Source organism: Zalophus californianus, chromosome 12 (genome assembly GCF_009762305.2).
Source record: "Zalophus californianus isolate mZalCal1 chromosome 12, mZalCal1.pri.v2, whole genome shotgun sequence".
Taxonomy (NCBI): Eukaryota; Metazoa; Chordata; class Mammalia; order Carnivora; family Otariidae; genus Zalophus; species Zalophus californianus.
Window position 1 is genome coordinate 101,384,748 of NC_045606.1, and position 24,507 is coordinate 101,409,254.

Here is a 24,507-nt window from a genome sequence, read left to right on the forward strand (position 1 = left end):
CTTAGGAGGCTATGCACATGCACGCACGCACGCCATGGGGTTTCCCTCCTGTGGTACGGACCAGCAGAGAGTGGGGCAAAGGGCAGCGTCCTACCAAAAAGGCCATGGGGCTCCGACTGGCGCCTCTCAGTGCTCCGGTTTGGGTCCTTGTGCTTCTTGCTCCCCCTGAGACTGCCGAAACGCTTCATGAGGAGCTGTGGCCACAGGAGCAGTGACAGGTGACCATACCAAGCCCCGTCGAACCTGGGTCAGCACCAGGTGGCCGGGAGCCGGGAGGGGTGCAGCATCAGCCGGCCGGTGTGGGGCACCCAGCAGCCTCAGCCACCAAGAGCTTAGAGACACGGCCCCGTGAGTCCAGGTGTCCCGGCCAGGAGCCCTCACCCCAACACAGGACGGGTCACTCTCGGGGCCAGCAGCCGCCGCGGGACTCGCGGGGCAACCCCACTGCAGTCCTTCCTCCGAGAGAGAGCACAGCCGTCCTCCCCTGCACACCTCCGGCCACAGCTGCCGGAGCAGCCCGCTGTCCTGAAGTAGGCAAGAAGCTGCCGGGAGCACGGGCAGATGCTGCCAGTGGGTTTGTCTATGTAGCTGAGGTCAGCTGCGCACTCACACACTGCAGGGCTTTTCCTCCTTAAAATCAGAGAAGGAGGTAAGACTAAATAGGCAAGCGGAGCCCAGGCCCGCCGGTCATGTGCAGATCTGCAGATGTCTCTTTAAAAAGACTGTAAAAGGAAACCGCCCTGGACAGACAATTCTTGGCACCGATTGGCCGGAGCACATTCCCATTATGACATGACATCACACAACTATTTTGATTCATGTGTTCCAGAGCTCCACGGGGTCAGAAGGCTCCGGCTGCTTCTTGGTGGAGGAGCCACAGGTCTCTGGGCTGGAAATCACTGAATCTATTTCAGCTCATGCTCCTTCACGATGAAAGATGCAAGACCACCTGTGAGACGGGGATACGGTGGGGGGGGGGGGCCCTGGCATTCACCGGAAGGTTCTTCAGCAAATGCACAATTTGAGCCCTGGGCTTAAGAACTGTAGAATGACAGAGCTTGCTTTAATTTATGTATTTATGTACTTATTTATTTATAAGTAGGCTCCATGCCCACAGGGAGCCCAACATGGGGCTTGAACTCACAACCCTGAAATCAAGACATGAGCTAAACTCAAGAGTTGGACACTTAACCGACTGAGCCACCCAGGCGCCCCCCTCGGAAGACAGCTTTTAGAGATTTTAGAAAGGATCTAGTCCAACCCCCTTCCATTACAGGTGGGGAAGTTGAGGCTCAGGAAGGGGGTGGGACTTGCCCAAGGTCCTGTAGCTAATGGCAGAACCAGGGCTAGAATTCCAATCTCCTTGACTCCTAAGCCAAACCCTGATCTAATAAAACACAACAAAAACCTCATATGTGTTTTGCAACTAATAAACCAAAGTTTAAAAATATGAGATAGAAAAATAAATTAAAAAAAATTTTTTTTTCTGATATCTTCACTAGATTAAAGGGAAGTTACAGGATGTGCTCCTGACTGGCTTTCTGATCTTGAACAGTTACTTCCCATTTCTGGGCCTCAGTTTCCCCCTTCTGTGTATCAAGACAAGACTCGATCACATTAGGATTTCATCGACTTCCAGAAGTCTGAACTTCCAATGGCTGTTCGGTGTGCCTTTTCTTTCCTGCTGGGACTGATGGACAGAAACAGTGATCAAATATTTGTAGCAAGGATGCATGAATGAACAAACAAAATAGTTTTGCCCTCAAGGAATTTGCAAATGACAAGGATAAACCGTAAAGCAATAGAAACTGAATAAAAAAAGCTGTATGTGATTAACGGCAAGTGGCTAGTCTGGACAATGAGTGCCATCAGCACAGATGGATGGAGGGGCAACTGCACGGCCCCCCTTGGAAGGGAGCACGTGAGCTGGCCTTGAGGGTTGGAGAGTCCAGAGGACAGGAGACGTCCCCAGAACAAGTTGCAAGACCTACACCCAGCTGGGTCTCCCAATGTACGAGGGGATCATCTCCCTCGTTGTTAAATATGGTAGCCCATACTTACTGGGATTAAACTCTGAAAAAGCACAGGTAGGTTTTTCCCATTTTAAAATGGGGAAAGCGGGGCACCTGGGTGGCTCAGTTGGTTGAGCATCTGCCTTCGGCTCAGGTCATGATCGCAGGGTCCTGGGATCGAGCCCCGCATCGGGCTCCCTGCTCGCTTGGGAGCCTGCTTCCCCCTCTGCCTCTGCCCTTCTATTTGTGCTCTCTGGCTGTCTCTCTATCAAGGAAATAAATAAAATCTTTAAAAAAATAAAAGCAAAGCAGAACTTCTTTAGGAAAAGGCTACTAAACACGTGTTTCGGTAACAAAGGGGCATATTTGATTAAAAGGAAAACGAAAAGTTTTTGTCTAAGCCAATATAATATTCTTGTACTATATGAAAAAGAATGTAGTGAGAGATAACATTTCAAAGCTTGGCGGCTAAACATGAGCGAGTGTAAATTCGCGTGGAAAGTAAACAGTAACTTTGGTGTGCTTGGCGGTTCTGTGCTTTGCTTCGCGGTCACTCACTCATCAAGTAGTTATTAAACCAAATGTACAGGACAGTTGCTGATGGAGGAGATTAGTGCTATGAATAATTCAAAGACATTCTTGTCCTCTAAGAACTGTATTTTAATTAGTAAAATAATAAAACCCATTTGTTGAGTGCCTACCACAAGCCCAGCTGGAGTGCTGGTCACCTCACAGTTACCATCTTATTGCAATCTCCCCACCATCCTGTGGGGCAGGCATTATTTATACCATTTTATTTAAAGATGAACAATAGGGGCGCCTGGGTGACTCAACAGTTTAAGCATCTGCCTTTGGCTCGGGTCATGATCCCGGAGTCCTGGGATCGAGTCCCACATTGTGGGGGGGGGGGGTCCCTGCTCAGCAGGGAGTCTGCTTCTCCCTCTCCCCCTGCCCCTCCCCCGACTCATGCTCTCGCTCAAATAAATAAAATCTTAAAAAAAAAAAAAAAAAAAAAGATCAACAACAGAGTCAGAGAGGTAGCTTGACCAGGATCACATAGCCAACAAGTTGGAAGAACTTGTCTCCTCCGTGCGGCTCGGCCGGGACACGCTGCTGTGCTCAGCTCTGGGCTCCACACCATCAGAATTCACTCGATAGGAGTGTCTGAGGCACGTAAGGACGTGTCAACTTAGGCAGAGAGAAGAAAAGTATTACCCAGATCATTCAGGACCACTGTTCTGTTACTGAGATGGTAACAGAACATTCTGGAAAGAAATGGTGGACTTGGTCTGATTCCACAGAAAGGTTTTGGCCCAGGATAGTTCCCTGTCCTGCACGATGATGGATCCTGGAAAGCTTGAGATAGAAGGTAAAGTGCAGCTTTCAGCCTGACATGGACACAAATCCCCGGAGACCCCACCTACGCCAACATGTACTTTTTCGACCTCACTTGATATGTTCTTCCCAGGGTTGGTTTTACCCAAGAGCAGAGGAAAAAGCTGTTGGCGACACCCGATTTCAGAACTGGAGAAGCAGTGGTGTCCTGGGAAGTGCTGAGCAGGCCGATCTCTGGGAGGCGGGAGGGGGGGACAGGGCCGGTCACATTCCGTGGTATAAATTCTCCAACAGTGGCGCATTTCAAGGCACCAGTGGGGGATGGACAGGCTTGCAAAATTCCTGATAATTTAACAACTGGCTCGCTCACCACTGGGGTCTTCCTGTTTGACTCACACGTGCCTGGAATTCCTTCAGCTGGGGACAACACTTTTTATTCCACAATTAGAGACAAACGCTGACACGCCGGCAGAGGGGACACATTCACACTGCAGGTGAAGTGACCCAGGACCTTGCCTTCGGCACTGTGACTGAGGAGCTCGAAGAGATGGTCACTCACTGCCTTCTTCACCGTTTCCACCAGCTGATGGTCTCAAACGAACGAGGGCAACACGGCTTTACGCAGCGGTGACTCAGCTAGCGGGAGGATGTTCCGATGGAAGGCTTTCCTTACATGGGGATTTTTTTTTTTTTTTTAAGAGAAGGGCGGGGAAAAAAAAGGAACTAATGGCTCCCAAGTTGGAACTGTCATTTTTTAAAAATTTTTTTAAAAAAATATGTATTTATGAGAGAGAGAGCATGAGAGCGAGCAGAGAGCACGAGTGGGGGGAAGGGACAGAGGCAGAGGGAGAAGCAGGCTCCCCACGGAGCAGGGAGCCCACCGTGGGGCTCGATCCCAGGACCCCGAGATCATGACCTGAGCCGAAGGCAGGCACTTAACCAACTGAGCCACCCAGGTGACTCTGGAACTGTCTTTTAAAATGTATTTTTAAAGGGTCTGTGCCTTTCTAGATCACACTTTGCAAATCACTTGTTGGGGCCATAGCTGGAAGCCTGAACTAGGGCCAGGCACCTGGGGCAGGAGATGCCTTCTGTCCTCGCACTTGCCCCAGGCGGAGGGAACGCAGCCTCCCCAGGCACCACGCTGGGGGTTCTACAAGGTTTGGGGAGGGGCAGAATTCTGGGTAATTCAAATTGTGTTGTTCGCTTTTGCTGTTGCCGGAATTGTAGTTTTTCGACTGTAAACCTACACCTGACAACCAGAAAAAGAAAAGAGCCCGTGAAGAGTAGTGCTTCCAGGAGGCATGGTGTGCGGTGAGCTTGCTCCGTCATTCTGCGTGTTTGTGTGCTGCTTCTCTCCCCAGCCGTGCTGAACGCTCCCCGGCACTGGGAATCTTACCCCAGAGGAGAAGCAGAATCAGCACTTGGTGGATGAGTTCTTCGAGGTGGCTCGTGGGCTGGGAGGTGGGCCGGGGAAGAGAAGCAGGTTGTGCTCTGTGCCCACTGTCCCCCCGCTTCCCCGTCACCTTGGGGCATATCCTGACCCCGGGGCTGCCTCTACTGGAGGCCCAGGAGCCTAGGGAGGCTGTTGTGATGCCTCCACTGCCCTCAGTCAGCCAAAAGTCTGCACTCACCCTCAGGCAGCATCCGCAGGGTAGGGCTGACGGCAGGGCCACCGCGTGACAATGGGGAATGGGTCCCCTTCCCCTAATGCTTGCATTTTACCTGGTGGACTGGTCTTGGCCTGTGCGAATACTGCAAACCAGGCAGAAGAAGCCAGAGTGCGGAGGTGACTGTCTAACCAGTGGCGTTGCTGGACAGAGGAGAGGTGGAAGAGAGCGGACACCATGGGGACCGCAGACGGGAGCTCAGGACAGCGCTCCCTCACCATTGCCTCAGGATGCCGGTGGACAGAAAGCTCTTGTGCCCTCCCTGTGCCACCCTCTCTCCATGCCATGAGCATTTACACGTTCACAGAGCTGTGTGTGCGAGACCTCTCTGGTGACCCCAGTGGCCCCGAAACGCACGTAACCCAGGGCAATCATTGGAAGTTCTCCACTAGTGATCCGGGAGGCCTTGTTCCCACAGCCTGGGGGCAAGCGCTAAGACATAAGGCATCTGCTGTCCCCATAACTTGGTCCCATTCCAGGCCTGTGGCCGTGGCTTCAACCAGGACTCGTCCCCTCTCTGCGGTAGACCCCACCCCACGGTTGATGCCAAGCTCCCCTTGTCACCCCATCCCTGTACACACAGATGTGCAGCAGCAGGGGGCCCTACCGCTGAGGGGGTCCTCATGGGGCCACAAAGGTCACGGAGACCATCCCATCCTCCTCCCTCGGAAGCTCAGGCGGGGCAGTCCAGGGATGACCCACAGGAGCAATCCCCCCTGAAGCCCACCCTCCCTCTGGATTTCCAATTATATTAAAATAAAATCTTTCCAAGCCCCAAAACTTTATCATGGAGGCCACTTGTGGACCGTGTTAGGTCAGCTGTGAACGATTCACCATATGGTCACAAGGGGGTCACAAGCCCGATGTACCCCTCAAGCGTGCCCTCGCACCTGAGGCTGCAGGGCTGTGGACTAGGCCCAGGTGCACACAGAAGCAGCCAGAAGGGCGGGGCCTGGCTGCCATGGGGAGGGGCGGGGTCCCACCCTGTTAGGGACACCTTCCGCCTTCCGCTGGAACAGAGGATACAGACTTTTCCTCAGGGTTTCCCTACCACACAGGGAGGTCAGAGGGCAGCCCTTACAATTCAGAGAAGCAAACTGATTTACCCAGGATCCCAGGGGAGGCCAGTGGTAGGGCTGGGGTTAGACACGGGGTCACTGGCCCCCCCACCCCCGTCCAGTGGCATTTAGGACCTCGGGTTGCCTCTTCTCTGTCGGGATGTGGGAAGAGTAAATAAAGACAGTTGGACTGAAAATTGACTCCGAAAACCTTTCAGGATCATGTGACAGTACCTGAAAAGCACCCAGATCCCTGAGAGTCTGTGAGCCAAACAAAATCCCATTGTGTAAGAGGAAAGCGGGTGCCCTGGGCGTGGGAGCCACAGTGCGCCGTAGCACATAGTTGCTAGTGCTGTCCTGCTGGTTGCAAAAGACTGTGTCATATTTCATGGAAAGTTCTAAAGGTCACCGTGGCACTTGACTCTGAGTGAGACTGCCGTGTCACTTCATAGGGGCCTTCCGTGTCCCGTCCCAGAGCTGTTTATGAGGCCAAGGCTCTGGAGAGTGACGCATCCTCACCCTGACTCAGGCCCCCGTGCCCACTTGCGCGTCACTCCAGCACGGTCACGGTCACTCACCGCTCCCCCACGAGGCTCCAGTTTGAGTGACAAGAGGGTGATTTTTTTGGCAAAGACAGACCACCTCAGCCTAAAGAGTTCAACTCACACCAGTGACATCTAAACCCAGTGACAATGGGGGTATCATCTTTCAGAGTACAGAAGTGTTCAGGAAGAGTGAAAAACAATGGCAATAATTATTTTTAGCATGCCCAAGTACAACACCTAAAAGTATGAATCCCTAGATGGTCTTACAGTCTTCCATGGGGCATCATGTGCCCTATGGGGCCCCCCAGTTGGGGGCCTTACTTAATCCCTCCTCATGGCCCTTGCAGGCCCTGGGGTCTCTCTGCCAGGCCAAGAGAGGTGCCAGAAACCAGAGCTGCTCCTAATCCTAGCATTCAGGCAATCCGGGGTGAACCCTGGGCTCAGGGGCTGAAGAGCAGGGGCTTTCAAAAACTAGATTCCAAAGATTCTAGAGGCTGGAGCATCTGGATTTTCCATTTAGTTCATCCTCTGAGTTATGTCTTGGAAGGGCCAAAGTGGTAAAGGACTGTGCAAAAATCCTTGGCAAGGGTCAAGACCTCATCAACTCCCACAGAGTATGGCCACCTAGGCCTTCACCTCCCGGGCAGCCAAGCACGGTTTCCCTTTTCCAGAATCCAGGGCTCCTCAAGGAGGCCCCAGGGTCTTTTCCACTTCCAACATTTGGAAGCCATGGGTTTAAACTATGAGATCTGAGTTGACGTTTGCCTTTAATCTGTTTCTTTGGCACAGTGAAATATATTATCAAACGAGATGATAAAAAGGAAGGTTTGAAATACTTAGGTCAAACAAAGCACGTAGGCTCACATACCAGAATGTGATTTTGAGCCATTTAGTTTATTCTTCCACCTTTCTCCCCTAAAACTTCCACGGAAGTTTTGAGCGAATCAAATTAGATAAAACTGCAAAAAATATCTTGAAAGCCGCAGAGCATTTCACAGGTGGACAGCATCGTCTCAACCTTCGCGGAAAGATCCCTCTGGGCTCAGACTCCGAGTGCCTCAAGGACACGGTGGGAAAAGCCAGAGCAAAGCCTCAGTTACCGAAAGGAGCCTCCTTGGGCGCCGACCCAGGGCTGGCCGCCTGGGCTCTGCGTCTCCAGGGAGGGTGCTGGATCCGTTAGCCTGGCCGGCCAGGCAGGCGCCAGGACCCGAGCGAGGAGCAGGGACATGTGCCGTTCCTGCTCCTGATCCCGACCCAGAAGTCAGAAGTAATTGGACAAAACCCTGCTCGTAAGCCAAAACACTCACAGCATAAGCATTTTATTTCTTCAATGAGGAACCAAGGGACTTTGCTACTAATAATTTACTCTTTTTAACCCCACGCACAAAGAATACTGGTTCTTAGCAGCGCATTGCAATGGGTGGGTGGGGGCGGTGCTATTTGGGCAAGAACATTGCCGCAGAGCATGTAGCTGGCCCGAGGAAGGAGACGGGAAGGATGAGAGTCAGCAGCCCTCGTGATACAGAACCTAGTCCTTGTAGCTCAGTGCTGGCTGGCTGGATATGCGAGGCTGCACCACGGGGCAATCTGGCGAGGACCCTAAATCCTCTGTAAAGAGTGAAGTTATAGTTCATATCTTTTGAACGAGAAAACTACAAAGTGTATAGTGCATCAAGCACTTAGAAAGATGCATGTTTTGGTGCTTAATGGCTTAAGTTTCAAATATCTAGATTTCAAATACCTAGATTTCAAATATCTAGAAAGTTAACTTGGGTGGCTGGTTCACTTCTTGATGTTGACAAAATATAAAAATGGTATTCCATAATTGAGATCGTTGGCTAATTCAAATTGGCCTTATCCCAAACTAGTCAGATGTTACTGTATTCACTGACATCACTCACTTCGACTTCCTTTCCCATTACATTATTATTCTCGGGGGGGGGGGGCGCTGATACTGCCCCTAAGGGGTGAAAATGGCTCTTGGGAAGGGGGATGTACTCTTTTCACATATAAAGCGCAGAGAGACACATCATACATAAATAATATGTGGTATATCTGTTCTGCTAAAATTGCAAGGGGGTGATTAGAAACAAATGTCTAAGAAGGCTCTTGGCGGGGGTAACAAAAGAAAAGGCTGATTAATTTAAAAAAGGAAAGCGGACGGGAAACTGAAGATTGGAGGGGTGAGTAGTCATCATCCATCGTAATAAGAAAACATATAAGCTGTAACATTGATAAGCCATAAAACAGCTGAATATGTACACGATTTTAAAAGGTTCCTTTTAGGTCTTGGTGGCGTGGGGTAAGGGATTATTGCCTTTCAATATCTCTCATGGCGAATTGTTTGATTTCCTAATCATGTGAGTGAACTGCTTTACTGAAAACTCAAACGTAGAGGGGAGAAAACAAAATAAAACACAAACAATCTCGTAGACGGGGATCAGTATCTACAGCAGGGAAAATCAGCAAGGTGCATTCTCGGTACGTTGCTTCAGCAAAGGCTAAAAAAAGAAAAGCAAAATGTCAGGAAACACTGTTTTAAGCAGCAGCATGAAGAAAGAGCATCTCCTGGCACGCATGCCTATATCTGGCTTTTATCTCTTATCTCTGGCCCAGAGGTGGAAGATTAGCGGGGAACATTATCCCAACCCTCCCCCAGTGAGGAGAATGTGCTAATAACACAGCTTCCTGCCCTTCAGGCGGCTTGGGGCTGCTGGAGCAAGCGTCCCTGCAGGATCAGAGGGCAAGGGGGAAGGTGGGAGGTTCTCCTCCCCCAGGCCTATGAGACACAAGAGCTGGAGTGGCGTGCCCTTCCGATGTCCCCACCGAGAGGAAACACTGGAAAGAAACTAGACCCACTGCAGTCAAGCAAGGTCCTCCTTGAAGGTCAGAGGATGAAACTCAGAAAGGATGCTCCGGAGAATCTGCTGTCTTCGCTCTCCCCCCACTGGAGGCTTTAAGGGGATGGTCAGACCCTGAGCAGCCCGTCACGATGTGGTGACAATGAGGCAGTCCCCTCCTCCATCAGCCTGTCCTGGCGTCTCCAGAGTCAATGAGCTGTGGTCACTGGCACCCCCCACCCCTTCATTTCAACAAGTCTAAGCGTCCATACGGGCCAAGGACTAAGGAGCAACACGTTAAGGTATTTTTGGTCATCAAGATCTTGCTCTCATCAAAAGTAAAAGTTTTTCTACCGCAAAGCACACGATTAAGAGGGAGAAAAAAACCGCCCACAGAAAGGGAGAAGAAATCTGCAAAGCACGCGTCTGGTACCTGTCCAGCATTTGGAATGTAGAAAGAACTTCTGTAATTCAGCAACAAAAAGACAACCCAATGGAAAAATGAACAGACATGTGCCCAGAGAAGATACACAAATGGCCAATAAGTGCATGAGAAGATGCCTGATGTCCTGAGGGAAGGGCAGGTCAAAACTACAGTCAGATAGCCCCTGGCATCCGCTAGCAGGGCAACGGGATCAAGTGAGGAGCTGCAGGGGTTGGGGCAACGGGATCAAGTGAGGAGCTGCAGGTTTTGGGGCAACGGGATCAAGTGAGGAGCTGCAGGTATTGGAGCAGGGGTGGAGGAACTGGAAGCCTCAGACATTGTAATAACTGAGGCAGGACTAATCAATGGGTGCTAATAAAACTAGCAAGTGAACGGTGGGGATGCAAAATAGCGCTGCCATTGTGGAATACACCTTGGCCGTTCCTCTCAAGGTAAACAGAGAATTACCGTAGGATCCAGAAACTCCACGCCTCTGTATCTACCCCAAAGAACTGAAGACAGGTGTTCAAACACAGACTTGGACTTCGATGTTCATAACAGCATTGTTCATGGTAGCCAGAAGGTGGAAACAACCCAAAAGTCCGTCAACAGATGGATAAACAACATGAGGTCTGTCTGTACAAGGAACAGTATTCATCCATAAAAAGGAATGAAACACTAACACCTGTTACGACATGGATGAATCTGCAAAAGGGTATGCTGAGTGAAAGAAGCCAGGCACAAAAGGCTACATTTTGCATGATTCTATTTATATAAAGTGTCCAGAAGAGGCAAATCCAAAGACACAGAAAATAGATCAGTGTTGCCGGGAGCTGGGGGGAAGGGGCATGGCGAGTCGTGGGTACCAGGTTTCCGTTTGGGGTGATGAAAAGGTTTTGAAACTGGAGGGTGGTGAAGGATGTACAACCATGGGAATGTACTTAATGCCTCTGAACTGTGTACACTTTAAAATGGTTAAGATGGGGGGCACCTGGGTGGCTCAGTCGTTAAGTGTCTGCCTTGGCTCAGGTCATGATCCCAGGGTCCTGGGATCGAGCCCACATCGGGTTCCCTGCTCTGTGGGAAGCCTGCTTCTCCCTCTCCCACTCCCCCTGCTTGTGTTCCCTCTCTCGCTGTGTCTCTCTCTGTCAAATAAATAAATAAAATCTTTAAAAAAAATAAAATGGTTAAGATGGGGCGCCTGGGGGCCTCAGTCGGTTGAGCGTCTGACTCTTGGTTTTGGCTCAGGTCATGATCTCAGGGTCATGAGATCAAGTGTCATGTCAGGCTCTGCGCTCAACGGGGAGTCTGCTTAGGATTCTCTCTCCCTCTCCCTCTGCCCCCCCCACCTCTAAAATAAAATAAAATAAAATAAAATATTAAGATGGCAAATGATGTGTTGTATTTTACCACACAAAAAAAGAGTTACATTAGACGATGTAGATAGTAGAGGAAAATATACGTGAATTCCTCTATAATCCAGATTCAGGGAAAGGCTTTCTATTGACGTCTAAGTGCTTTTACCTACGGTCAAAGGGCCATTTCTGTGTTTCTTGAAAATCGTCTATTTATGTCTGTTGCCACATTAGCTCAGAGATATCACCTTTATATTTTTTTCATAGCCGCCTAGTACTCCACTGTGTGGATGTGCCTTCTTTGTTCTATCCAACTACTCTCCTAGATGCAAGCGTATTTCCAATGTGTCTGCTCGGAGGACCTAAAGGCAGTGATGTCTCAGTATTCACAAGCACACTTAGCACCGGACCCTATTTCTAGATACTATTGGCCAGTAAAAGTAGCAAGAGCTCTTTGGAGAAATGGCCGATTCCAGGCCAGGGCAGGGAAAGGACAAGATGAGGCTGGAAGACTTTTATTTTTAGTTTTAAAGATTTTACTTATTTATTTGAGATAGAGTGAGCGAGAGTGAGCGAGCGAGAGTGCATGAGGAGGGGGAGGGGTAGAGGGAGAGGGAGAAGCAGGCTATCCACTGGGACCCTGGGATCATGACCTGAGCCGAAGGCAGACACTTAACCACCGACTGAGCCACCCAGGTGCCCCTGGAAGACTTGGTTTTACCAGAAAGTAAGGCATTGCTTCTGACATGACAATGGGGACAGTCCCAGGAAAAAAGGGACCAACCTGGGGGGCTCCTGCCGGCCAAGTCTAGGACAACCTGAACATCAAAATATGATCGTGACAGGGGTGCCTGGGTGGCTCAGTCTGTTAAGCGGCTGCCTTCGGCTCAGGTCATGATCCTGGGGTCTTGGGATCGAGCCCCACGTCTGGCTCCCTGCTCAGCAGAGAGCCTGTTTCTCCCTCTCCATCTGCCTGCCACTCAGCCTACTTGTGCTCTCTCTCCGTCAAATAAATAAATAAAATCTTTAAAAAAAATATGATTGTGACAAACCAAATCACTGAATAAAACAGGAGTCCGTGAGTACATATGTACATACATACAGGAAAGGAAATTTCCTTCCTTAGTAGAATTCCAACCAATCAATACAGAATTCATGATAAAAATCAGAAAATCACCTTTTGGCCATGGTAATAACTGAGGCAGGACTAATCAATGGATGCTAAAACTAGCAAGTGAATATTTGGCGAGAAAGAAGATGTTTACATAACTCCAAAGTAGTATTGCTTACAAAGGGAAAAACAGTAATTCTGTTAGGATCTCGTCGTGGCGGATGCCTCCCTTAACCCACTGGTCAGTCTGCATCACTGGGAGTGGGTCTGAGTGACATCACGTGCTTCCCACTATGACGCCAGGACAGGGCACGAGACGTGTGGCACAGCAAACCCAGATCTAATTGTAAGGATGCACCAGGCAAACCCTGAATGAAGCAAAGTCTGCACAATAACCGGTCTGGGGTCTTGGAAGATGTTGAGATCATAAGAGACAAGACTGAGGGCTGCTCCGGACTCAGACAGTCTCCGGAGAAAGGAGAATCACAGGCAACGCCTGGCTGGGCGTTTCCTCTCCCAAAATATGATGCTATTGAGATAATCTGTGAATGGCGAATATAGCCTGTAGTTCAGCGAATACTATCAGATTAATGTCAGTTTCCTGATTTTCATCATTAAATTGATTCTTGATGGTTCAGATTTTATATAAACACACAAATATTTACGTATTCAGAGAGGGGGGACATAAGCCAATGAGTGAAAATGGTAACACTGGGGAATCAGGATGAAGGGTATAGGAGCATTCTTTGTACTATTTTTACGACTTTTCTGTAAGCTTGAAATTGCCAAAACGAAATGCTATTTTTAAAAAGGAATTCAGAAATAAAGCAGCAGGGCAAGAATGAAGGGTTCATTATTAGCATCTCCTTCTACTCTGTCCCACAGTCGCCCAAGTAGGCCCTTAGAGCGCTGGCGAGGCCTACAGTTCTCTGAGGGAAAGGAGATTCTTCTGGAAATTTCCCCTTGGCTTCTCCCAAATAACAACAACCGCCTATTATGATAATACCCACCCTCCCCCCAGCCCACCCCGGGCTGGCGCCCCCGCTGACACCTTTCACGGACACCTGCATAATCGCCAGCAGAGGGCGCTCTCCCAGGGGACCCACACTGGGTGCCAGGCCGCCACATAGCTCTGCAATGTGTTGGCTGAACTTTTCAGGAAACTTGGATGCCACACATACTTTTCCTTTCTTTGTGGGTAGGCGAGATGAGTCACGTTTTTCTGAAGTCGGCTCGGCCCCAGGATTCAGTCTCACCAGCTGCCCCGATCCAGAAGGCTCCAGCAGCAGCGGGTGAGCCAGGGCGGCTCAGGGGAGGTCTGAGGACGGGGTGCAGCACTCAGGAGCATGAGCGCCCCAGGGAAAATCTCACTTAGCCAGGCACAGGGTAAAGCTCGTGTAACTCTGCATTCTGGCAACGTTTGGTACGCCCACCCGCAGTGGCCCCGAGGGAGAGCCAGGCCCTGGCTCATGGCCCCCCGCTGCCTTCTCCCACCTCACGGCACCTCATCAGAGCCTACCAGTCCTTCAGGCCTCGCTGGTCCCTTTATTTATTCATCCATTCCTCCCCGCCCCCTTCCTTCACTCAAATGGCCGCTCTGATCGCGGGACCTGGGGGCAGAGAGCAGAAGCGAGGGCCGACACCTGCACCTAACTGGAAGAAGGGGTGTCGCAGGTGCCCCGAGAGGCAGACCCGAGACGGGAACTGGTGGGTAGCAAGTGTATTTTCGGATCAACACCCACGACGAGGAAAGGGAGGAGGCAAAACTGAAGGGCAATGCGCACCTGGAGAGGCCCCTGCAGAGAGTTCCAGAGCTGGGATGACCCCTCAGAGCTGTCCTGAGTGGGGAGAGGGGGCCAGTCCTTTACACCCACATGCTACCCAGCTGTCAGGTGCAGGCCAGCTCAGGAAGGGGCAGGACCCTGTGTCTGGCGGTTCTCTGTCGTGGGCATGGCCAGAAGCTCAAGGACTGAGTCCCTCACTCCTGAAGGGGAATCCGGGAGGCAGAGCATGGTGTCCGTCACTGGGACTGGGAGTGTCAGAGGCCAGGTGCGCACACAGCGAGATGGGGTCGGAGCCAGCCAAGGGCCAGGGTGTGGAGGACGCGGTGAGCCTTCAGATTTCCACTTGAATGTGGTGGGGAGGATTGGGGGTGGGGGTTGAAAAGGGGATAAGATGATCAGATTTATGTTTTAGAACAGGGGGACCCGATCCCACCGGCCAACCTGCTTTTATAAATAAAGATTTATCAGAACGCAGTTTACATTTTGTCTGTGGCTGAGTGTCTGCAAGAGACATCAGGGGGCTCACAAAGCCTAAAATATTTCCCATCCGGCCTTGTGCAGAAAACATTCGTCAGCCCCGGTTTGAGAAGACCCTCTCTCTCCACCATCTCCCCAGCAGCCAGATGGCCCCCACGGGGTCTGAGGCCCCTAGAGACCCTGCCCAGTACTCACCCCCACATTCACACCACTTGGTTTAATGGCTGAGTTTACATTCTTTTGCATATGTAATATATATGTGCCACCCACATTTGCCAAGAGGCTTCTCCCGGGCTGTCGGGGCTTCCCAGGCAGGAGGGGGTCACCAGAGAGGGGAGGGACGGTGCTCGGTATCTCCGCCCATGTCGGGAGCAGCTGGCCCAGCCTCCACCTGACGTTGGCCCTGCCTAACCCTGTGATGAGGCCCCTGTGTGTGCTGCTCAGCCTCTGGGCACTTCCCTGCGTCCGTCACGGGAAGGATGAGGGCCACACAGATGGAGTCTAAAAGACAAGCTGCTGTGTGTGAGAAGAAAATGTGTGGAAGAAAAGAAAGTCAGGTCCCAGCGGCCAAAGGCACGGGCGAGAGGGGCAGGTGGAATTTGGGAGAGTGTGAAAAAGGTGAGCACTGTCTGGTTGGGGTAGGGGCGGGAAGAAGCCGGCATCTGCCCGCCCGAGAGCCTGGCTGGGAAGGGAGAGTTTTAGGGCCCCTTCCAGTATGTCATGGGGCAAAATTTCCCTGCTTGCCACGTACCCTCAAGTGTCTAGGAAAGACTGCAGCTTGCTGGCCAAGCCGCTGCCGCTCCCACCCCCCGGCCCCAGCCTCTGGCTGCTGAAGCATGGCCAGGTCCCAGGACCCCCTCTGACAGTGAGGTGCAAAACCAGACCTGCAAATGACGCCCTGGGAGCAATCAGCAAACACAGGGATCTGCACACGAGGAAGCGGCGGCTGGACCACATAACAAGGACATCCTAGACTCCTTTCAATGGAGGTGCCACAGAGGCTTCCCTGAGAGCCTCTCGGCTCCCTGTCCCCACAGCGCTGGGCGGTGCGCCTGGACGCACTGGCTCCTAGTGCATGCAGTCTGCTCGGAGGCTGGCCCCTTGCGGTTGGTCCTCACCCGCACTCCTAGTGGGTCCCTTGCTCCGTCCGCGGGGCACACAGGGAGCTGCCCCTGCAGCCGTGAGGCCCAGGCTCCCTTGCCGGTGGGCTTCCAGCTAGGGCAAAGAGAGAGGCCCTGGGTGGCTGCATCCCCTCCGGCTCCCAGTCCCAGCTCCCACAGGTCATGCCTGTGTGCCTGCCCCGTGCTGCCCTCCTCACTTCGCCTCTGCTACCCAGGACGGCACAGGCTTTTTACTAATCTCTGATTAGCCTCCCTGACTCTCGCTTGCCTTCTCAGGAGCTCCCTCACCTTTATAACCATACAGCCATGAAGGTCTGGCTGTTTTAAATACAGAGGGACCCCGACTGAGATGTAACGTGAACAGGTTCCTGAAAATGGTCAGCACAGACATTCTGCAGAGAAACCAGCCTCGAGGTCCAGACCCACGTGCTGGGGGACGCAAGTCACTGTCTCGGACCCCTCCCCGCATCAGGCTCCTGGCGCTCCCAGGCTGGCGGGCTCCATGGGCGAGCCCGGGCAGGGAGCTTCTCGGCACCGGGAAGCCCCTGGCATGTGAATCAGAGACTTGAGGCTCTAAACTGCAGTTCATTCCTCTGCACACAGTACAAAACCTCTGGCATTTTACGAGAAAACAAACTTTTATTTGAAAAATAAACTCGAGTTGCCGGGAGAGAAAGGAGGAGCTGTCTGTGATCCAAGACAGACATGGTGTGAAAGGACCAGAAGTTTTCCAAGTTAAACAAACTTCTCTGGAACGCTCGTACGAATTTCAAACGGCTGTCATGGCATCCTTTTGATACAGAGCCACAGACAAGGAGCCGGGTTTAAAGCACAGAAATGTAACTAACCTATTTCAGGACGACAGTCATCCGTGGCGGGATTTCGCTGTTTCAGCTTAAGTATGAACAGAAAATTCCATTTACTTGGGGTGTTCAAAGTACCCACGACACCGGTCACAGCGGTGAGCGGGTCTTAGAAACAGAAAGTTCGAACGTCTAGCATTGCACATCTCTGGCAAAACCCCAGCGCTTCCTTCCACCTCACTGATTCTCCGTGCCCTAGAGGTTCCTGGCCAGACTGCCTTCGCAGGCATTCCACACCCATCCTGCGGGTTATGACCATCTACGGTGGTACCTTCCAAAGTGCACCCCCCAGCCCCGCCCCACCATGAAACCAGCTGTGTGGGGCAGAGAAAGCATGCTTTTAGAACAAATGAGCATTGCACTGAAAATAGAACACCTAGGCCAGGGTCAGTACTGTTTCTTGAGAAATGGTTTTCAGTCGTATGTACACATGTGCTGGATTATAGCATAAAAAGTGTCTCTCGCTGGGGGTCGCAGTCCAAGACGTTCCAAAAGCCACGGCAATAAAGCTGCTGGCCTCATCGTCATGCCCCGAGCTGTAAGTTCCTCCCACTGGGCTGATGCAAACTCCCTGGGTGCCAGGGTCTGTCCTCCACCGTTTCCTCTTAGCCCGTTCTACAGATACCACGGTCATGACCTTGAGTAGCCATCAATGTAATCAGAGTAGGTGGCTGTCCAGGTCAGTGATTTTCAATGCTTTTTTCTAGTAGGACAAAGACAAAGTTCCAGTGCCCGGCGAGGCTGACTTCTGTCAGTAGTGGCCACTTGGTGTGAACCCCTGCCCATGGAGGACAAGATACCATTTCTTGCTCAGTGGCGTGGGGGGGGGGGGGCAGCTGGCAAAATGCCACCCTATCCGAGCAGCCGAGAGCCAACCCTGCACAATCGTGGTGTTCTGGGAAGACAAGTGCTTCCAAAAAAGTCTGGTTTTGGTGCTAGAAGTTCTCCCTCAGTTATACGCTCAATGTGTCAACAACCCCCGAAATACGTAACCTTTAGCTTCTATAATGCACATCTTAGTTTGAATACTTTTGTCAGACTCTTTCCAAACTTAGTTTTGGTCTGAGGGTGGGGGGAAAGGATAAGACGCTGCAGCTCTAAGAGCTGGGAGCCCCTAAGAGGAAGAAGATAGAAAAGGGAGCTCCAGGGTCCCCAAAATGACTTTGCCCCTTTACGGAACAATGACGGCCAGCCTATTCCCTGCAGGTTACAATAGCCTTCCATCCTTCCTTCAGACACACCTGCTCATCCGGATGCAACCTCTCAGCCCAGATCCCCGCGCTCTGCTCTCCTCGGGGAGGGGAGCAACCAGAAGCCTTGGGGGCCGTGTTGCTTATGGCTCTAAGTGGCACTGGGTCGGTGGTGGGGGGGGATCCTGGAAGAACGTGGGGAAGTAAGAGGCAAGCACATGAAACCTTAAACACACGATTTCCCCACAGCCTGAAGGTAACAGAAGCGTATCACAAGGGAACACAGACTGTGCAGATGCTGAAAATAACACTTATATTTCAGGGCTCTGGCAGACTGCTCAAGGCAAGCATAGTCAGGTAAGGCTTTCTGGAGGTGGCAGGGCCCCAGGAGGTCTCAAAGGAGGTGGGAGGCCACCAAAAGCGATCTCCAGGTCTATTCCAGTGGCCCCCAGCCAGTCCCCCACTCTCCCTGCTCAGGACATTTGCACGGCTCCTCTCTCTGCTAGGCTCGGCGGCCCTACACATCTGTCTGGCTCCGTCCCACACCCGCTCAGAGCCTCCATATCCCACGGTCCGGCCTAGAGCAACACCCTCCAACCCTTACCACTTTACCCCCGTTATTCTCGGTACCATGCAAAATTTCTGTACACACAATACACATGGCTCATCGTCTCTCCTCCCTAGAAGGTCATCCCCACGAGGGCAGGCAGGCATTTGTTCCTGGCTGCGTCCCCAGGGCCCGGCAGGTTCTCATTAAATACTGACTGAACAGATGTAGTCAATGTGAGAAGACCGCCCCCCGGACCTTTAAAAGCCCTGGTGGGGCTGGTCAGGTGTGAGGTCCACCTGTCTGCTCAGTAGCATCAGCTTTCCTCTGTTTGGGGCGTGCATCTGAAGGTGAACATTCCAAGCTGGAAAAACCGGGCAGGGACAGCAGGTCCTCTGGGCAGGGCCAACCTGCAGGGGCAGACGGCTCAGCACGTGGGGCTACATCGCCCCCTAGTGGTCACTTGGCCACAGAGCCAGAAAAACGCCCCCACATTTTTCTATGGAAAATCAGGTTCAAATGAGCATTCCGGATATAGAGGCAAAAGGAGGGCACATATTAAACTCATCGTGTCTTGAATGTGGGAGAGATTTATTTGTTTTTTTAATTAACACATATGTATTATTTGTTCCAGGGGTACGGGTCTGTGATTCATCGGTCTTACACAACACACAGCGCTCACCATAGCACATACCCTCCCCAATGTCCATCACCAGCCACCCCAACCCTCCCACCCCCCACCACTCCAGCAACCCTCAGTTTGTTTCCTGAGAGTAAGAGTCTCTAGTGGTTTGTCTCCCTCTCTGCTTTTGTCTTGTTTCATTTTTCCCTCCCTTCCCCTATGATCCTCTGCCTTGTTTGTCAAATTGAATATGGGAGAGATTTAATAGGGACAGCCTTCATTCTGCTGCCGTTCCGGGGAGACCAGCTGCCCTGGGATTCTGGCTATAGGGGAGGAAGCCAGCCCTTCAGAGCTTCTCCAGGCACTGACCACTACGTAGGAACTTTTCAAAAAGGAAACTTTTCTTTTTAAAGGAAACCGTGGAAGGAGTGGCACATAAAAAAAGTGAATTTACAGAAGGCAGAACTCAGACCTAACAATCAGACCTTGCCAAAAGTCTGCCTGATAAGCTCGCTCACTCGCTTACTGACTTCATTGAAGGTGAGTTTGGTAGGAAGAAAAGCTGGGAACAGACACGTGTAGTGCGGCTTTTGCTAATCTGCACCGAGCGTTCCCTATGTCTCAAGACCTCTGTATAGCTCTTCGCTGGCTTGGTCATGGTCCCCTTATGGGACTGCTCCTTCCCTCACCATCCTACACAAAACAGCACCCACCCCCACCGGCCCTTGTACCCTGCTGTTTTTCTTCATAGCACGGGGCAGGGGAAACTAAAGGCTGTCTGCACGCCAATTCTCCTTCCTCCCCCACCCTCCATCTGGAATATTCCCGATTGGCTCCTACAGCTTTGCTTTGGTTGCCCAATCTGGATGAATCTCACCTCTGTCACCAAAGAGATGCATATCAGCCAGGATACTTTAATGGCATATAACAGAAAAATATAACTTAAAAGAGACTGAACGACAAGGATGTCTACTACCTAGAATACTGAGCTCAGTGATGCACCCCGCACTGAGGATTACACTCCCACCTTCCTGTTCCACCATCTTGCATGTTGGCCACGGTCACAAGGAAACCACATCCTCATACCACAGTCCAAGTAAGGAGAGGGCATTAGTCCTCGTGTATCTCTCTTTGTTGGGGGGGGGGGGGTGCCTTTTCTTTGATCCCTCACGGAGCTCTCCTTATATTTTGTTAGCAAGACATAGGTGCCCTGGTTTACCTCAAGGCCAGTGACCCCAAAGCCCGGCACTTCCCCAAATGGGAAAGGGATAATTCCAACTGATCTAGACCAGTAAGTCCTGCCCTGGGGTGGGTCCTGAATAAAACCAGGCTCTGTTATGAAGAAAGGTGGAGCAGCTGTCAGATGGGTTATCCGAGTCCGCCACCACCTGGTAAGGACGAAACCACGCACTGGAACTTTGGAGAAGGAAGGGCCAAGGGATGGGGGCAGAAAAGATAAGAGAAAGAGCCAAGGGCAGCACGGCCACTGTCTGTGTCTCCAGAGCTAGAGATGATCTCAGCGACAGGCAGGAAAACATTTCTAAGATTGTATTTAATGGACGAAGGGGGCTTAGCTATCTTGACAGTATTTACACAGATGTGCGCACACGCTCTAAAATATATACGTATGTGTAAGGACCAAACGGTCCAAGAAAGGCTATGGTAGCTCCTCAGGGCTCCACGGAGGAGCCACCACGGAGAGGCAGAGTTAATTCAGTGAGGTCAGAGGGGTCGATGGGTTCCTCTTAGGAAAGGGACGGGTCCAACTTTGCTTAGCACCCACCGTGCTCGGGGCAGACCAGCTCACATGCACCACCACCACCACTGAGCTCTGTGACCTTGAACGAGGCACTTGTGTCGGGGATAAGCAGCTGCCTTGCAGGGGTGCTATGAGGCAGAAGCAGGCTCTGTGTGCAGACCTGAACTTGAGTCTACGCGAAGAGCTCACTATTAAACGCTGCGGCAGCAGCAGGAAAGGCACGGCGCCTGCGCCACCCAAGGAAACGTGCTTCATGGTGCAAACAGGACATCCGCACACCAGCGATGCAAATCCCTGAACAGCCCCGAGGGGCCCAGATGGCTGACGCGGGATGATGGCAGCTCTGGGGGGACAGACAGCCTTGTTGGGGCCATGAGGACAAACAAGTGTCCCCAGAGCATAAACCCAGCAGTCTAAGGGAGAACAGAAGCCAACACCCAAGATGGACACAGGCTCGTGTCCCTGCCCCTTACAACCCGTACGTGCATTTCAGGAGTTCCCCCCCCCCCCCCCCCGTTGGCTCCTTGCCTCTCAGCCTGTAAATGCGCTCATCTCTCCTATCTTGAAGTAAACAGGCCAATCCAAAACTTCCATTAACTCTAATCCATCCACTTCCTACCAGTCAACCTTCGTTTGCCAGGATAGGCTCAGCGAGGCCACAGCAAGAAATGAGCCCCAGGTTCTCGGTGGTTTGACATAAAAAGGGTTTCTTTTGCTCAGGTCACCGTCCCACACAGGGAGCAGCTGGTCCTGGGCTGCCCTCCCCACCAAGAAGCCAGAACTGGGCTGAATGCCTCCTGAATCCTCAGCACCGTGGTCCCAACCCAGCTGCAGGGAGGGGCTGGGAGAAGCAGAGGAACTCGTGCCATGGATGGGCTCCAGGCTCCACCACCCCTCGTTCCCCTTCCCTTCCAAGCCACACGCCTTGAAGGAAGACACCTCCGACTCAGCTCTCGGCCGGGTAACACGCTCTCCTTCCCTTCCAGCTACCGAAACGGCTCTCTTGAAAATCACCCATGATTCTGAAGTCGGGCCACGAGGAATGGGCCTCAGGACGAGGCTCCCTCTTCCCAGAGTGGGGGCATCTGAGTCATGTGGCAACTTCCTTCCCTGAAGGCATTCTTGTGATGTCAAGATCTCAAGCCAAACCTGACGTGAACACCTGTTTCCTATCTGTGAGATGGCATCGCTGTCCCGTGGAAGGTCACGGCACCAACGTACATCACAGTCTGCGGGTCAGTAGTCTGAGATCAAGGTGTCGGCAGGGCCCCACTCCCTCTGAAAGCTGTGGGGGTCCCTCCTTGCCCCTTCCGGTGTCTGGTCTTGCTGGCAACCCCAGGCACTCCTCGGCTCTAGATGCATCCCTGCACTCTCTGCCTTTGTCGCAAGGCTTCAGCTCCATCTTCTTATAAAACGCTATCATGTTGGATTTGGCGCCCGCCCTACTCTAGGATGACTTTATCTTAACTAGTTACATCTGTAGTGACTTTATTTTAATAAGGTCGCATTCAGAGATACGGGGGTTAGGACCTCAACATACCTCTTTTGAGGGGACACAGGTAAACGCAGAAAAGTTATTATAAGGATTCAGTGAACTGGTATATTTTTATAATCTACATAACAGGGTCTGAAATCGATTACTTATCCTACCTGATTCTTCAATGAGCCCTCGCCTGGTAACTTGACTTTGATCCCTACATGACCCCGTACCTCTGCCCCGCTAACCTGATGCTGCCCGTGGCATTTGCAGCTGGATCCAGTGCCTTCCTAACATGGATGAACAAGTCACTCAGTAGCCTGCAGGCTAGTAATGTATCTCCAGGAACTATAGTAAACAGCAATTTCGGACTCCATTTCAGCTCCTTCCTCTGTGACACCATGTGACAGTCCACAAAACAGCAAACTCAGCCCCCCACCCCCAGTCCTCTAGGAAGACCACAAGATGCCATCATCGATTCTCACGCAAACTCGGTGTGAGGGTGAGGAAGGGGCTGGCTGGAGGCCTCAAGTCTCCATTCTAGCATCACTCCTGGCAAAAAACAGCATTTATCAGAATCCATCTCCTTTTAATGGGGGGCCCCGTGGGGGGGGGGGATGCAGGAAGATGCTTGTCAAAAGGAGATATCCTGGAGTAAACCCTAATAGGTGGGAAATTGGGAGGGTGGTGTGGAGGCAGGAAGTGAGGCCATTACAAAATTCACCTTCCAAGAAGTCCCTCCTCCCCCCAGGTGTCAGAAATGGTCTTTCTGACACACCAGGTCTTCTCTGACTGAGGATGGCGAGCTGGGTCACAGCGGGCGCGGGCCCCTGCCTGTGAACACCTGGCAGCTGGTGTCCCAGGAGAAGGGGCCCCGGTCTCCGCCCCAGGTCTGCGCTGAGACTCTGCTGGCCACAGACTAGTCTCCGAGCCAAAGCCGTTCAGAGGGGCAAGAAAAAGCCAATGATTCCCCCAAGAACCTGACGCCGAACAGGACAGCTGGTGGAAAATGTGTTAGCAAAGCCGATGTCTGGCCGGCAATGCTCCAGGCGGTTAAAAAGAGGAAAATGCTTCTGTATCAGGGAACAGTCACGCCCCAGACACCTCCTTGCCCCTCCTGGGACCTCCAACAACCGCACCGCCCAGCACACTTGGACACCCCGAACGTAAGCTCCAGGACAAGGGTGTCTCCAGTGCTAAGGCCAGAACCCCATTCTGTCCCCGGTGTTCTGGGGCTAGTACGTATGCTGAGTACCATCATGCCAGTTTAGACAGCCCCTGAGGGGTGAGGGAAAGGGAAAGAAACTATATTAGCATCAATGCCTCTGTGGTTTGCGACTTAATGCATTTAACAAGCCAGGTGTCAGCCCCTGGGAGCTTCTTCAGTGTAAGCAGGGTGTCCTCCAGCCCCTCACTGGCCCTAACTTTGCTCAGAGTCCCTAAGTGGGACCCAAAGAGAGAGAAAAAAGAAGGCTCCAAGGTGGAAAAAAAATCTGTATTAGAGAGTTTTGTGCTCTGCCCTAGACTAGGAATTAAAGCAGAGAAACCTTTAACTACCCCCACACCTCACACTGTGGCTGGTGACAGCACATCGGAAGGACAGTACCTAGTGTGAGAGGGCAATGAGAAGCGAGTTAGGAGCCGAGTGGCCGAAGCAACGAGTCGAGGGCTCGCTGTGGAGAAACCAGTGGGTGTCCTGCTGCACAGTAAGTCTGTGCCCCCTACCCCCAAACTTTTAAAAGTAATTTACAGTTAATAAAAGCAGTGTCTCAGTGGGTGGACTCAGGGGTGAACCAAGGTACAGGGGTTGCTGGACGCCCCCCAGGTGCCAGGCGCTGTTCTAGACACTGAGAAAAGAGCCTGGGACCAAACAGAGCCCCTCTGCTCGGAGAGCGTACATTCCGGTGGGGAAGGCAGCCAAGGGGACCAGCCAATTCACAGTAGTCACAGTGGAGAAGCAGCGTGTAATGTGCAGAACGCGTCATTTTGTGCAGGCACCAGAGGGAGGCCCTGCTGAAGAGGAGGCGTTAAGAGACAGGGTGAGAGCCTGGGGTGCGGTGGTCTTCCCCGAACATGGGAACGCCCCTCTAGATGTGTCTTTTCTCTCCTCCGCCCCTTCCCCTCTGTCCAACCCAGCGCAGTGACTGGGTTCCGGTCTCTGGTCTCGCTGCCAAAACTCCCACATCCAGCCCAGCTCAGACCCACCTTCCGGAGTGTTGCCTTCACTCACCTGACCACCCATCACAGACGTACGCACTTCTCCCTCGAACGTTCCCTGCCTTTTCTCATATGGGCCGCCCAGCTCTTCTCTACCCGG

At 52.0% G+C, this 24,507-nt stretch overlaps 1 protein-coding gene across 10 annotated transcripts in view; it reads right to left on the bottom strand.

The window, feature by feature from the left end:
• PRKAG2 (protein kinase AMP-activated non-catalytic subunit gamma 2) overlaps nt 1–24,507 on the bottom strand; it is a 254,783-nt gene that overhangs the window by 144,951 nt on the left and 85,325 nt on the right. Inside the window, exon 1 of one of the 10 annotated variants that reach the window (XM_027574194.2) lies at nt 95–648. The exons of the other annotated variants lie outside the window; for them this stretch is intronic. Coding sequence (XP_027429995.1) covers nt 95–188 — 94 coding nt within the window. The 5' untranslated portion in view covers nt 189–648. Of the gene's footprint in view, nt 1–94; nt 649–24,507 lie in introns of those variants that run through there. 10 annotated transcript variants of the gene reach the window in all.